Here is a 15,046-nt window from a genome sequence, read left to right on the forward strand (position 1 = left end):
TGGAGAATATAAACTATTGTTTAAGTCGAATTCTTTTATTTCTGCGATTTGGTAGGAAAAATGTAATATTGTAGTCACTATTAATCCGGTAACTAGAGAGGATAGCTTAATAGCTTACACTTGGAATTTAGAATGGAAATTATTTATAGCTGTCTTTAATTTCTGCTTTGGATTTGTATAAAAATTTGTTGAAATTAATTTCCTCAAAAATTCATAATATTTTTAAAAAATTTCTCTTCGATAAATGGCATCGAGCTGTGAGCTATTCGATATTTGCACTGGTGAGACTGTGGTAGAATTTAATTAATTGCAAAATAAAATAAAACAAATATAAAATTCCATATCTCATTTGCGATTATAAAATATTTTATCCCGTATTTTACATATGATTTCGCACTCAAGTTTAATTTTAGTTTAATAATTGAAAGTTATTAACAAATTTTTTAAAATTAAAAAAAATATAAAAAATTTAATTTTAAGTTTAATAATTGAAAATACAGTGAACAATGTAATTTTATTCTATACTGAATCGGTAACGTTGGGAATGATACCAAAATGGTAACTAGGGGGCCCTAAGAGACGTGACAGAAAAATGCATCGTATGATAGATCTATATTCCATTTTGTCTATGACATTAATTCTTCTAAGAAAATAGTTATTATTATTTTATAATCATTATATTCTACTATAATATACAATATTATAACGACAAATTGTTAGAAAAATGTGGATAGATTAAACAGATCAATTTACTTTTCCAATTTAATTGTTATATCCTCTTTTCTTTGTGTGAACACATTTTCTCGTACATGTTACTCGTGTTTCCAATTCTGTTGGGAATCGTCATGAAAGTTAACACGTATATATACATATAGAAGTAAACAAGCATTGAAATATTTTCTACCTTGATATTTATCTATGTCGCGTACCGTCTATACAAATTCGTGATTTGTTCATTAATTATAAACGTTAAAACTGTGTGAGGACCTACTCTACAGTAGGTAGGCCAGAAACCTTTCCAGAGTGCAGTTATTCCTTCTGTCTTCGATATCGACAACAACATCTTGATTATTCCAGGTGGTTTTCCAACACCTTTTAAGTTTTGTATTCTGAAATATGAATTAAGTAACGTGTATTAAAAATATTTAATTTAACTTGACAATTTAAATATATTTTTATTTATTATTAAAAATATTTTATTTAACTTGACAGTTTTAATATTTTTTCTTATTTATTATTCAAAATATTTAATGTAATTTGTAAATTTTTATAATCAAATAGTAATGCTACTTTACCTCGTTTTGGCAACATCGAATGGCATAGAATTAAATGTTGTAAGGAATCCAGATAACATGGATGCACAAAAATGTAGACCAACACTCTCTGGTATATGCACTGTGCAATGAAATACATTTGATACCATCATCAACGAAAATTTTTATAATAGGGACGTCATAAAAATGCCAAAAATATATATAAACTGACATTTTTGCTAGCAAAGTAGAATTTCTCTGAAATTATAATTTTTCCTTTATAATAATTTCTGTAGATATTTTATGAGTATTCTAAAGGTATTTAAATTATTATTCCCTTTAAATCTATAAATTGTTAGTGCGTTGATCTATCTCGTTTAGAGTTGACGTAAAAATGAGAATGTTATAAGAGAAATGCCAATTTGCAGTAGTGAACGCGAAGGTAAAATTTAGAAATAGGAGATTTATGATAATACGTTTGGTAGCTATTAAAAATTTGGTTTCACTATAAGTCGCAAGCTGAGATACGTTAACAACCACTGCTCGACCCATTGTCGCTACACTTCCTCTCCAAAGAGTCGTGATGCCCTCTTCTTTGGCTATTCTTGTAAACGCATTAAACACATTTTTGTAATTTCTTCGTTGGTCTGTAAAACAAAATTAATTTCGTCAGATTTCGTTCAATTTTCAATTTTTAGCAGGATTCTACATTAACTTCTCGTGGAATATTACGTTGATACCATAAAGAATTCTATTACGATAATTTATGAGAAGAGAAATCTGCAAAACGATGAATTTAATAATATCTGAGATATCGAAAAAATTTAGTTAACTATTTGGTATTCGTTATCTTTATTCCAATATCATTAATAAATTTTAGAAAAGTTTCTTTCCTTTAATATTTCTAATTTTACGACTTTCATCATCTCTATGGAAGGGTAAGGATATTAATAATATATAAACAAGAAAAATGTTTATTCTGTCTGTAATTTGTTTTTTAATATATTAAGTCAGTATATACTTTCCTTATAGTTGCATATCTCGTTAGGTATATTCGAAATTCTAAGAAAATATTGAAAATGGAAGAGAGAATAGAAGGAAAAAGTGGTGGAACAATAAGTATGGATAATAAGTTGTATAAAATAATATAAAGTAAATATATAAAAGTATATAAAATACTTATATTATATATAAACATATAAAATAATAATAAAATAATAATAAGCATATAAATATAAGGTAATCGAATTGTTTGTATTACCTTTTGGCAATCTACCATCGGCTGTCATTCTTACGAGGGCTACTTCTGCTGGTGTACCAACAAAGGCGCCTGCAGCTCCTGCAGTTGCTGCCATCAGTGCCAATACACCGAATCTAGGTTTCCCTGTGTACCTCTCCCTACAAGTAGTTAATAATTAATGTAGGTAGCCCGAAAAGATATGTGAATACGAAATTATATATTATATATATATGTATACATATATATATTATACATTGAATGCTAGATAATAATAATGTAATAATAATTATTAGTATTATTTTGAATCATATATAATAATAATTATTATTATTACGTATTATAGTATTTATTATTACGTATAATTAGTATTAAATTTTTAAAATGCAGTTAATCATTTGGGCATGTTAATGGCTCATATAATTATTCCTGGGTACGCTATTGTTATTATAAATATTTTGTATAATATTCGTATAAAAAATTATTTTAAAACTCTGGATAAAAGATGATTGTCTAATATTAACCATTAATTATTATCACCGTATGTGTGATGATATATATAATAATATAAATAATATATAATAAAGTATTAAGAAATAAAGTATAGATTTAAAAAAGTATTTAACAAATTTGTCGTCTAATTTTGTTATATTGTGACTGAAAAAATATTCGTGACATGTATTATATTTATACCTAAAATCATTAAGTATCGAATCGATAATGCTTCAAGCTGAATATAAATTATGATGAAACAATTTTGTAAAATTTGATCGAGAAGAATATTCATAGAAAATCGTGAAATAAATTTTTACTCGTACTGTACACTTACGTCCAATATTCTTGTAGTTGATTATAAATACCGAGTCTTACAGTGGTGTACGTCGCCTGTCGTAAGAGACCAGCACTAAGGCCGGAATAAAATTTCAAAATTCCCTCGTTGCGATATATGGAGCCGATCACTTTACCGATAGAGGTCCTTTCTTGTTGTACTTGAATCCGATTTTTTATTACATCCATAGGATGAACTACACAGGTTGCCGCCATGCTAAAGTTAGGTTAAGTTCAGTGTAAGGAGCCATTATAAATTTTCTTCTATGACCATTTTTACAAAAATTTATGCTAGAAAGTTATGATAAATGAGACGAATAAATTCTTGGTTATTGATAGGATATTAATATTCATTAAAAAATAAATATTAAGAAATAGAAATATATTAATTAAAAAATAAAAATTTCAATTTAGAATTATAGCAAATACAATTTTTCTGCCAGAATTTAATTCAAATTCATGACTTTAATAATTGAGAATATGGACTGAAATACTAAATGATATTAATATATGGTATTTGATAGCGAAGTAATGGAAAAAATGAATAAAAGGCTTCAAATTAATTTTGATCAAAATTAAATAAATATCAATAAGAAACTTTCTTTGCAAATTCTTCAATTTTCTATTCAATCTAATTTTACTGTTCAAAAATAATAAAATAAACAAATTTAATTCGTGACTTATGGAATAACAGAAAAATAAAAATAAAATTCTTAAATTTAATATTTTTTAATAGAGAATTATTAAAATTTAGAATACATCCATTAATATTAATAATCAAATTTTTCATCAAAGATACGAATTTCATAAAATTTTATAAAATATAGAAAATTAAATAAAATTTCAGAATAAATAAAATTTTGCGATTCTTAAATTTAATACTTTTTAATTGAGAATAATCAAAACTTAGAATATTGAATACTGATATTAATAATCAAATTTTTCATCAAAGATACGAATTTCATAAAATTTTATAGAATGTATAAAATTAAATAAAATTTCAGAATAAATAAAATTTCGCCATTCTTTGTTTATGATATAATATTCTATGCTCATAAATATACCTAAAATAAATAAGAAACAAAGGAGAATGAAATATTTCATATTGTACAGCCTCACCCCGAAAGGCCGGCATTTATAAAAGTAAATATTGGGGATGTTGGCTCCTTCTTTTTCGCAGTTGAAACATTCTCGCACATTTTCAGTACTTTTTAAGTTCTTGAACATGTATCATATATATATCATTGAAATCGTTCCAGTTGAGATCTATGAAAATATTATACCAATTATAAAGCTATAAATGCATAATAATTTAAAACGTGTATAAGCATAAATGGTAAAAATCATCAATGGTGACATGTGCATAATTCATCAATGATAACTAATGATAACTATGATTAATAATGATTAATTTTTCAGTATGATATCCATTCGAAGAGTTAAGGAAGACATACACAAATTAATTTGAAAAAGAAAAAAGGAAAATTATTCTGCATTGATATTTGGAAAAAATAAAAACAGATTAAATATTAAATTCTTTTAAATTGATTATTAATTATTGAAGGTATAAAAATTGGGGACATTTTGATACAATAAATGATATAATAAAAGCTTCGTTATAATAATTCTTGTCTCGTGGAAAATGATGCTAAATAGGAAAAGAAAATTTGGGAAAATTTATACCACTGCCTTTTGCATGTCACATATCCGAGTAAATTATTTCTCTTCATCGTTGTTTATTTTAGGATTCTTCGTAGGTCTTCATGCATTACTTAACTTTATGCCAAAAGTAGCCGATGACATAATAATTTTATTTAGGTTAGAGTGCTATGAATACTTTTATTACTTATGGTTTCGACTAAGTGAAGTGAGGAATAAGAGGAAAACAATTCTTTTTTCTTTTTTTTTTATTAATATACTTTTTGTTCTCTGTATTACTTGATTTATTCATTACAGTATTATTATATTCGTTTTTATTAAATTATAACAAACAATAAATATTAAAATTTACATATGTTTATCTTCGGTATTGTAAATTTGAATATTACTTTATATATGATATCTTAGCCAAGTATTGAAGTAATTTTATAATAACCAAGCATTCAAATATCAGCCATTAATTTTAGAAAATAATTTCAAAAGTTACATCGAAATTGGAGATTATACAGAATATTTGTGAAAAGTGTTTATTATTTATTAAACAAAGACTGTATATATTGGTATAATTTTTCGTGGTTAAATTTCGTTTTAATTTCTGTTATTAATATTACATGATTCTAGAAACTGTGTCTATTAAGCATTTTATTTTTCTGTTCTGTAAGTTTCATTACAGTGAATCTTCGATTAAAATTAATAAAAATGAAACCCTTAAAATTCCTGTCATGTCATTCGAAGACTTGATGAAGAATAACATGTTATATCGTAATATTTTCATTTTTGGATTATAGATAATGAATTTTATCTTCTGGCACGTATTTTGTGCATCTGCGAATTCTCCTTCTTCTTTTAGGTTCCGCAACAATGGTTTCCTTTTTCTTCGGCTCTGTTAAACCCATTTCTCTCTTGCAGTCCTAAAAAAGAAACGTGAAAATCGTAATTAATTTGAGTTTCAGGAATTTTGAATTTATTAAAAATTATTATGCTAATTATATATAAATAAATTAATGTATTGTACAAATTATTAAATTATAAAATAATTTAATCACAGATGACCATTGTACAATACGTTTGACATATATAAAGAGCATAAATCGTTCCAGAAATAATTATTTTACAGAAAAATATCCATCTATTTCCGAAATTAATGAAATTAAAAATTACTTATGAAAGTGTCAATTCATATTTGAATAAATTAACAAAATAAAAAATGATTACTGACTGCACTTAATACTGACAATTACACTTTATAAGAATATTAACTTAATATTAATAAAAATAAATATATTAATCTTTTCACGAGTAGACCTACTAACTAAGCCTTCATATAACTCACTAGCGCCACCACGGTCAATATCTCCAATAAATTTTCTAATTTTACTTATTCTGCAACTTTGTTTACACAGTATTGCTGAATTTTTCTGTTTTACTTGTGAAAGGATTAAAATATGAACGTTATATATATTATATCTTATATAATATATATGTACATAAATTTTATACATACCTCTACTGCCTTAAGAATAGGATAAAGCGGTCTCACGCCTTTGGATTCGTTCAAAATTTCTTCTGCATAATCAAGAACCTTTTTATTTTCTATTTCAATTATTTTCTTCACATCTAGAGCTTCATCCTCGTCAAGCTTCGCTTGCTTCCTTTCTTCTTCCTTGTCACTCTGCAAATATTTATGACAATCATTAAAAATTAGTAAAGATTATTTATTATAACAGTAGAATAATCAAATCAGTCAAAACAACTGCTCTAAACCTTTCTATTTTAGCAAACAAATAAAACGAATGACTTTTATGTACATTTGTTCACATTTGTTAAATAAGGATCTCATTTTTCTTACTCACGATGTATTTTTTCAATGTATCGGCATATTTCATCTTATCATCCCAATTTTTCTTCCACCATTCTGCTTCCACTTCCTTGTCATGCTCCACCCTCTTAAATCTCTGCATCATTTCCCACATTTTCATAGTTTTCTCTTCTTCCAACTGCTTGGACTTCGTATCTAGAACTTTCAGTCGAAAATCTTGAACTTCTTTACTTATTCGATCCCGATGTTCTTTTCGTTTCCTTTGTTCCTCCCGATAATGTTCCTCTTGCTCCTCCTGAGCTTTCTTCAAAATTCGTTCCTCCAAGTCTTCTTTCGATTTCAAAATCGCACGGTGTATTTCCGATGTTTTCTCGTCTGTTAAACATGAACGAATGAACAATAATACTTCTTCATTTTTACATAAATTATATGTTGCAATATTTACAATATACAGGTGGGCCTGAATTAATACTGCTTCAAATATTGTTGTCTCAGATATAAGATTCAGTGTGAATTATATTATCGAATTCCAAGGAAATTCGATTAATGCGAATTAAAAATATGTATCTTGGAAAATAATAAACATGTTCATACTAAATTATGTACAAAACAGTACATTTACAATTATTTGATGCGTTTATATATATTTTTTAAATTGAAATCAATTCTTGCATTTCATGTGTTGAAATACAATAAATAATGTGATTTTAAATAATTGTGATTTCAAATGGTATGATAACATGAATTTGAATAATCTGATAATTTTATATATTTGCGATAATAGTAAATAAAATTTATTAATGGTAAAATGATAGATGTAGATGTGAAGAAAATAATTGAAATAGAAAATAAAAAGGTTTTTGATTATGTAGAAGGAGTTTTGAACGAATTCAAAGGTGTGAGATCGATTTATCCTAATCATGAGGCAGTAGAGGTATGTATAAAATTTATGTACATATATATTATATAAGATATTATAATATATATAATGTTTATATTTTAATCTTTTCACGAGTAGGACAGAAAAATTCAGCAATACTAAACGAAGCAATAATAAACAAAGTTGCAGGATAGGTCAGATTAGGAAATTTATCGGAGATATTGACCGTGGTGGCGCTAGTGAGTTAAATGGAGGCCTAGACAGTAGGCTTACTCGTGAAAAGATTAACCCTTTGCAGTCGAGAGGTGAGCTTCAGTCACCATTTCATAAAATTTGGAAGATCGATATTAATTAATATATCAAATTTAATGTAATGGTGTGCGAGGTATCGAAACCAAATAATTCTACAATTCTATTATTATACAATTCTATATTTACTGCTCAAAAAGGTATCGTTTGTATTTTAGTAGAGAATATTTGAATTTTCACTGTTCTTTAACCAAAAAATCGTCGAGTGCAAAGGGTTAATATACTTTTATAAATTGTAAAAGTGATATATTCTTTGCTAATTTTTATCTCGCTACCTTTTTATGAGTCGAGTAATAAAATAGTAACGAAATTATTAAACGATTAAGGAAATAATATTTTAGTAAAGTTCAATTACTTATCAGTTGTGTTTTCTTTTCCCTTTCTTCCTTCTCCTTCTGCTTTACCGCTTTGTGCATCTTCTGTATTCGCAATTTAGCGTTTCTATAGATCTCCACCGCTCGATCCTCGAACTCTTCTTCGTGCTTGAGCATAAGATCGAACTGTTTCTTCTCTTCTATCGCGTCTTTAAAAAATTGTTTCAATTTTTCCTTCTTGTTTTGCAACTACGAACATATTTTTATCGTGTACACTACGTAACTCTAATTTCCTATATTATATTTATTATTTACTATAATCTCGTATTTTACTATTAAATATAACATAAAATTAATTATTAAAATTAATTGATACGATGTTATATTATATTGTTTAATCTAATATAAAATGAAATATTGAAATTATGTAAAATAATTTTATACTGTAATTTTACACTGCGTTCTATTTTTTAATATACCGTAACGTCAATTATTAAGGACATTAAATTAAATAAATCATTTTAGATTGATGTTACATTCATTTTCTACGTAAAATAGTTGCAGAAGAATAATAAAAAGAATGTAATATATTTTTGCAGGAAATATTGAAAACTGACTTGTTGTGCTTCATGTTCTGTCACATCGTCCAAATACTTTTTCATATTTATCTGATCTTGTTTCTCAGCTTCGAACCTCTTTCTTTGTTTCTCTGTTATGGTATTATGATTTTCTTCGATTCTGAGTTTCAGAAAACTATGTTATTCCTTGAAATAAAATTAAAATAAAATATTTTCCAAGGAAAGGTATGAACTCACTGTTTCTTCAAATCGCACGTATATTCTCTTTTTTCCTTCAATTGTTTCTCCATTTTCTGTCTCATTTCTTCTTCGTATTTTGCTACATCCTCCTTCATCATCCTCACATATGCATTTTCTTCTTCTCTATCTGCGTTTTTAAGAGTTTCCCGAAATTTTATTTGAGCATCCAATTCTCTATAGCACTATTGAAATCATAAACAATTCCAAATCTTGTCGGTATTATTAGTATGTACTATTTCTAAGAAGAAAATTAAAAGAAAAGACAAGTAAATGAAAATCGAATTATTTAATATCACTATAATAATATTATGTATTACAAAGGATACTGTGATATTTGTCATGTTTGGCAACGATTCGTGGTAAATTATTTCGAAATACCTCAGACACTAGAAGACCTTGGTTAATTCGTCTACACATTGGCTTTCTGTAAAGAATAAATCTTTTGGCCTCTTTGATTATTTCTCCTCTTTCTGCTGCCTTCTTCTCTGTTGTTTCTTTCACGAATTTTTCTCTTTCTTCAACAGCCTGTTTCTCTCTCGCCAATCTCTCCTCTCTTCTTCTTCTTTTGATATCCTTTTACAAAATGAAATTATTGTTTATGCAATCTCGAAACAGTTGAAATTTCCCATAATTTGGCATAATTCGATGCAGAATGGTTCGTTATTTAATTAACATTGAAACGAATTTTTATTTATTATCTTTGCTAGATAGTTTATATAGAAGAAATAGTATATGGGTTAATTGAAAGTAGATGTGTAGAAGTACAAAAGGTATATACCTCTTTGTCAGAAGTGAATTTTTGAATGACATTTAATATAGAATAATTTGATGGAAGCTAATGAAATTTTAATGGAACTTTTTCCAATAATTTAATTAAAAGAAAGAATTAATAAATTAAATTAAATTACTAAGTTGTTACTTATATTTCATATAATGGAGGATAATTTTGTGGAAGTCAAGGAAAGAAATTAAAAAAAAAAAAAAAGTAGGTATACTAATATATAGTAACAATATTAGGTATTGTAATAATAGGTATATATGTATGTTAGTATACCTACCATTTTTTTTTTTAAATTTCTTTCTTTAACTTCCATAAAATTATCCTCCATTAAATGAAATTTAAGCAACAACTTAATAATTTAATTTAATTTTTTACATCTTTCTTTTAATTAAATTATTGGAAAAAGTTCCATTAACATTTCATTAGATTCCATCAAATTATTCTATATTAAATGTCATTCAAAAATTCACTTTTATATTATTATATAGGTATATGATTATGTTAGAATAAATAAGTGGAAGTTGAGAAAAAATACAAAAAGTATGTACCTCTTTAGTGGAAGTTATTTTTTCCTTTTTCTGTGGTTCCTCTTCAACAACTTCAATCTTACTTTGCTCATTTTTGTTTTCTGTTTTCTCCATAGACAAAGTAGGTTTACGACTTGAACGATGGGAGCTCTTTGGTGTCAATGTTTCTACTGTACCATCTGCTATCTAGTTAAAATATATTTTTACGTGTGAAAACGAAAAATTTATTTATCAACAATTTATTTATTTATGAAGGTCGTTAATTGAACATAAATTTTTATTTTTCAATTTATATTTAAATTTGAAAGAATTTTTGCACAACAATTTATTGCTAAGGAAATAGGAATACTTAGCTGAATAATTAAATTTTTAATTATTTAGATGAATTAAGACGCGGACAATTAGAATTGTTTGAAAAATTATCGAAGAATTATTGGAAGAATTATACGAAAATAACGTACTTTAACACTTTTCATTGGTTTCATTCTATTTTGATGACACACTGTAGGTATCTCACTTTGAATTACTTGATTTTGCACCATGATTACAATTCTTTAAGTACGGTGTAAGTATTATTGCTCAGTAATGTGAGATGAAGTAAGAAATTAATAAGTTTAATGTAACTTGCACGGTTTCTTTCTTCACGTTGCGGATAACTTTAAACGGCGCAATCGTTGTCTTGGAAACTATATCGGAACCGATCGATAACATGGAATAAATTTTCTTTTCGGTAAAAAGTAATATAAAATTTCATTATTTTTACGATGCGATGTATAAAATGTAAGTAACGTACACGAGAAAATGATTTTGATGTTTGAAATTAATAAAATGGAACATTAAGGTTAATATGTAGTTATAAAACATATAGTCATAAAATTTTTGTATACGATTGTACAACGTAAATAAAATTAATTTATTTGAAAAATACAATATAAATTTTAATATTTTTTTATTATTCCATATTTGATTAAATCTTAATCAATATTTCAATAAAAAGAATTATAAATACAACAGATATTATTTCATTTTCCTATTAGTAAAATACCTTTATTTAAACATTATATTCAAAAGATCAGCTTATAATACTGCAAATATGATATTCTTCATAAAATTATATAAAAATTGATATACAATGAACATTTCAAATTGGTTTTGCGATTTAAAAAATCATGGTAATGACTACCGGTATAGTAGTTAACATGCAGATAATGTAGTATATCCGTAAAAATCAAAGATCGTAGCGCACTCTGGTTACGATAATTAGAAGTAAAATTTCCAGTAAATATAAAGCTAGTCACTGACACGTTAAGAAAATTATTAGTAATTTTGATCATGTTTAATTGTAATTAATAAATATTATCTGTTTCAAAGTAAATAAATTATGGTATTTAGATATCCAAATATATTTGTTTTATGTCGCTGTGTATAAAATGGAAATAGAAATGTTTACAGTAGTATTATAATATAAGAAACAATTATTAATAAATTTAAATATTTATTTTTAATTAATCTAATATATTTATAAATATATTTATATTACAGAAGTTAAATAAAATATCAATGAATATACATAAATTACGTTGTTTATGCTTTTCTTTATTAATTTATTACATTGGCAGAAACGTTTAATTAGCGTCACTGGAAAGGCAAGGGATTGGTCGATATGTATCATGCTTTCGATTCTCGAACTGCAATAGTTCGTGTAGTTCAGTGTGGTGAATGCACTTCACGATTATGACAGCGCGCGCGATTTTGTGACTAATTAAGAAATTTATATATATTTATCGGTGATTCAAGTTATTTTAGTGTATAATTTGTTATATTATTTTCTAGGGAATGATAAAGTGAATAATATCATAGGTACGTATTGATTTTCAATTGAAAATTTATTTTGAAATTTTAAAACTTTATTCGTCGTTAAAACATTTTCTCATAGCATGCAATTCAAAATTAATTGCTAATTATATTATACTTTCTATATTTTTCTATACACTTAGCAATGTTTGAGCTATATAAATAAATATAATCAATTTTTGGCATATTTGAAAACATTTCAAGTTATTATGTCTAGTAAAGCCGATGTATGAATTGTCCTTGTAATATTTCTTATAAAGTCTAATATGTTGAAATAGTTTGATTATTTAATTTCAGTATATATTTTTATTGTAGTAAATTATTTTTTATGATAATCCCTTCCCCTACAATATCGTATGAGACTCGTGGTAAGGAGATCCAGCCAAACACGAATATCACGGGTGAGATTCGTGGTTTGTCGATAGGGCTAACGTACATCGACATGCTCGAACAGACTCATGGTTAATTTTCGCAAATGGTTTCCTGCTTTGCTGCGTGTTAATCTTCGCCATATTAGTACGAGGTGTCGATATGTTACCGATCTTGATATAGACTTATGCATTACAGAAGTTTAAATGCTAATGTAAGAGGTTAACTTCCTTATTCAAACAATATTAGTAAATTTTATTTTACATTTAAAAAAGGACGTTCGAGTGGTTTCATTCTCTAATTTTTGACATAATTATTTTGTAGTGTAATCTGGTTATACTACACTGATAACTGTTCATGCATCGGTAATATCGTAAGTGATACAAAAAATAATTATGCTTGAAATGTTTGCAAAATGTTAAATCTAGATTTTTAACTATTGATTTATGAATTTGTTAACCTTTATAATATTCTTACATACTTCATATTAAATAATATATATTAAATTTTTATTTTGTGCCACATTAGCCTGATAAAGTCATTTTCTTCATACCTACATGCACACATATGTGAACATTCTTTATCCCATTTGTATAAAAGTAACATCTGTTATAACTTAGAAAAGGAAATCATGTTATTTTCATTATGGGCTGATATTTGGTTGAATTTATGATAATATATTGCTATGTATTTTATTTGATTAATGTTCAAATATTTTCTGTCTCAAGTGTTTCGAAAAATTGTCGCAAGATGGCCGCGGAGCGTGGTCGTGCACCTGTAATAACAGCACGTGCTACAGCTGAGTGACGGTCTCCTTCGTGGAAAAGTGAGTATAATTGTGTTTTAAAAGTGTTTGTCGGCTTCCCAGAGTGACCTAGTGCTTGTCCATTGTTGCATCGGCTTTGTGCATCGGATCATACCTCCAGGTTCGGCGAAGTATCAATATATTTCTTTGAAATGTTGCTGTATTTACTCGATGGTTGCACATGTGTCGCCAATACTACTGCATAAATTGGATCGGTAATTAACCTTGGTAGAGAATGTTTATTGATAAGAGACATTTATCATTAATGACAATGCACAAACACTGGTGAGAAATTGATAGCAGTTATATACATGGAAATACGTCGGTGAGGTATCGCTTGAAACGTTTTGTGTACTAACCTAACCCTTTATACACGTATACATTTCGAAGCATCATTAGTGCGTTATAATATTACACGTCTCTCAGGAAATACAACGAGTTAAGTATATTCGGATTTTATTTTATTTCGTGAAATATCTTGTAGTCTGTGCATCTACCGTCCAGAAAAATGTGAAGTTGGTAGTTCAGTATTTCAAACGAGATGGCACCAGTGTCACTTTGTTTAATGTACGATATGCTACGTAATGAATCAATATAATGTCACATTTCAGCTTTGTCGTTATCATTGAATAGTGATTATAACCTTATTTTTGAAAAGTGTCTCGTCTCTAAATCATTTTTTTTTTATTTCAATACGTCTTTTTGTGATTTATTTTTAATTATAGTGGTGTTTCTGTAATCGGTAAGTAAATTAATTGTTTTATTTTATATGGTACCATTTTATTCCTCGCACTATTATATTTATTTTGTTTATATTTTAATATGATTTTTATTTTGTTAAAGCTTATATAACGACTGTTCTATTATTTTTGTTACACATGAAATGGATTCATCTCGGGCATCGAAACGTAATCTACTCGCAGTAAATATTAATATTAATCAATCTATGGACGCAGAATGAAGAAATTACAATTGTCTTTGGATAGTCAAGATCTATTTATACATTGAAACCCGTTAGTATCGATAAGAAGAACAATTTATCAAATCATTTTTCCTCAGCACTGAAGATTCCAATATAGATTATAATTAGAGTATAATAATTATAGTCATCTGCCAATTTTTTCAGTGAAAATATTTTTTATAACAATTTTCATAAAAAGAGAAAGATTGGATTATCTGAATGAGAAGAGGAAAGAGTAAAATAGAATGAAAATATTGGAAAATAATATATATTATTATTTAAATTAAATTATTATTAAATTAATGTTAACTAATTTTATATGAAATTAGAATTTATTACTTGATATGGTCACTTGGTATTAATAAATAAAAAACTCAAGACTAATGAAACATTTTCGGAAGAACAAAGAAGAAGAATCTTCGATCGATATTGAAACCTCGAACATTTTCAACAATCGTTTGCATACACTGCTCGAATATGAAACTCTTACAGCAGAGATATAGGTAAGTATATGTATGTAGATGAACATAGGAAGTTGAGGGCCATGTACGAATTTTCTATCATAAATTGGAATTAAATTATTATCATTTCAATTATTTTTCTGGCACGAAAAAGAATTTGCAAATGAAATA

At 26.6% G+C, this 15,046-nt stretch overlaps 2 protein-coding genes across 2 annotated transcripts; both read right to left on the minus strand.

The window, feature by feature from the left end:
• Positions 1–916: 916 nt before the first annotated feature.
• LOC108545499 (mitochondrial 2-oxoglutarate/malate carrier protein) lies at positions 917–4,517 on the minus strand. The gene is made up of 6 exons (XM_017897155.1): positions 4,438–4,517; positions 3,320–3,535; positions 2,515–2,651; positions 1,730–1,900; positions 1,296–1,395; positions 917–1,109 (listed from the first exon to the last, which is right to left on the minus strand). Exons 1-6 carry the CDS (start codon positions 4,515–4,517, stop codon positions 917–919), a joined length of 897 nt encoding a protein of 298 aa, XP_017752644.1.
• Positions 4,518–5,759: 1,242 nt separating this feature from the next.
• LOC108545500 (vicilin-like seed storage protein At2g18540) lies at positions 5,760–10,967 on the minus strand. Its single transcript, XM_017897156.1, has 9 exons — positions 10,887–10,967; positions 10,447–10,611; positions 9,496–9,690; positions 9,115–9,299; positions 8,917–9,037; positions 8,341–8,548; positions 6,831–7,171; positions 6,482–6,649; positions 5,760–5,888 (listed from the first exon to the last, which is right to left on the minus strand). Exons 1-9 carry the CDS (start codon positions 10,965–10,967, stop codon positions 5,760–5,762), a joined length of 1,593 nt encoding a protein of 530 aa, XP_017752645.1.
• Positions 10,968–15,046: the final 4,079 nt, after the last annotated feature.

The sequence above is a fragment of the Eufriesea mexicana genome, unplaced genomic scaffold (assembly GCF_001483705.2).
Source record: "Eufriesea mexicana isolate 0111107269 unplaced genomic scaffold, ASM148370v2 scaffold460, whole genome shotgun sequence".
NCBI lineage: Eukaryota > Metazoa > Arthropoda > Insecta > Hymenoptera > Apidae > Eufriesea > Eufriesea mexicana.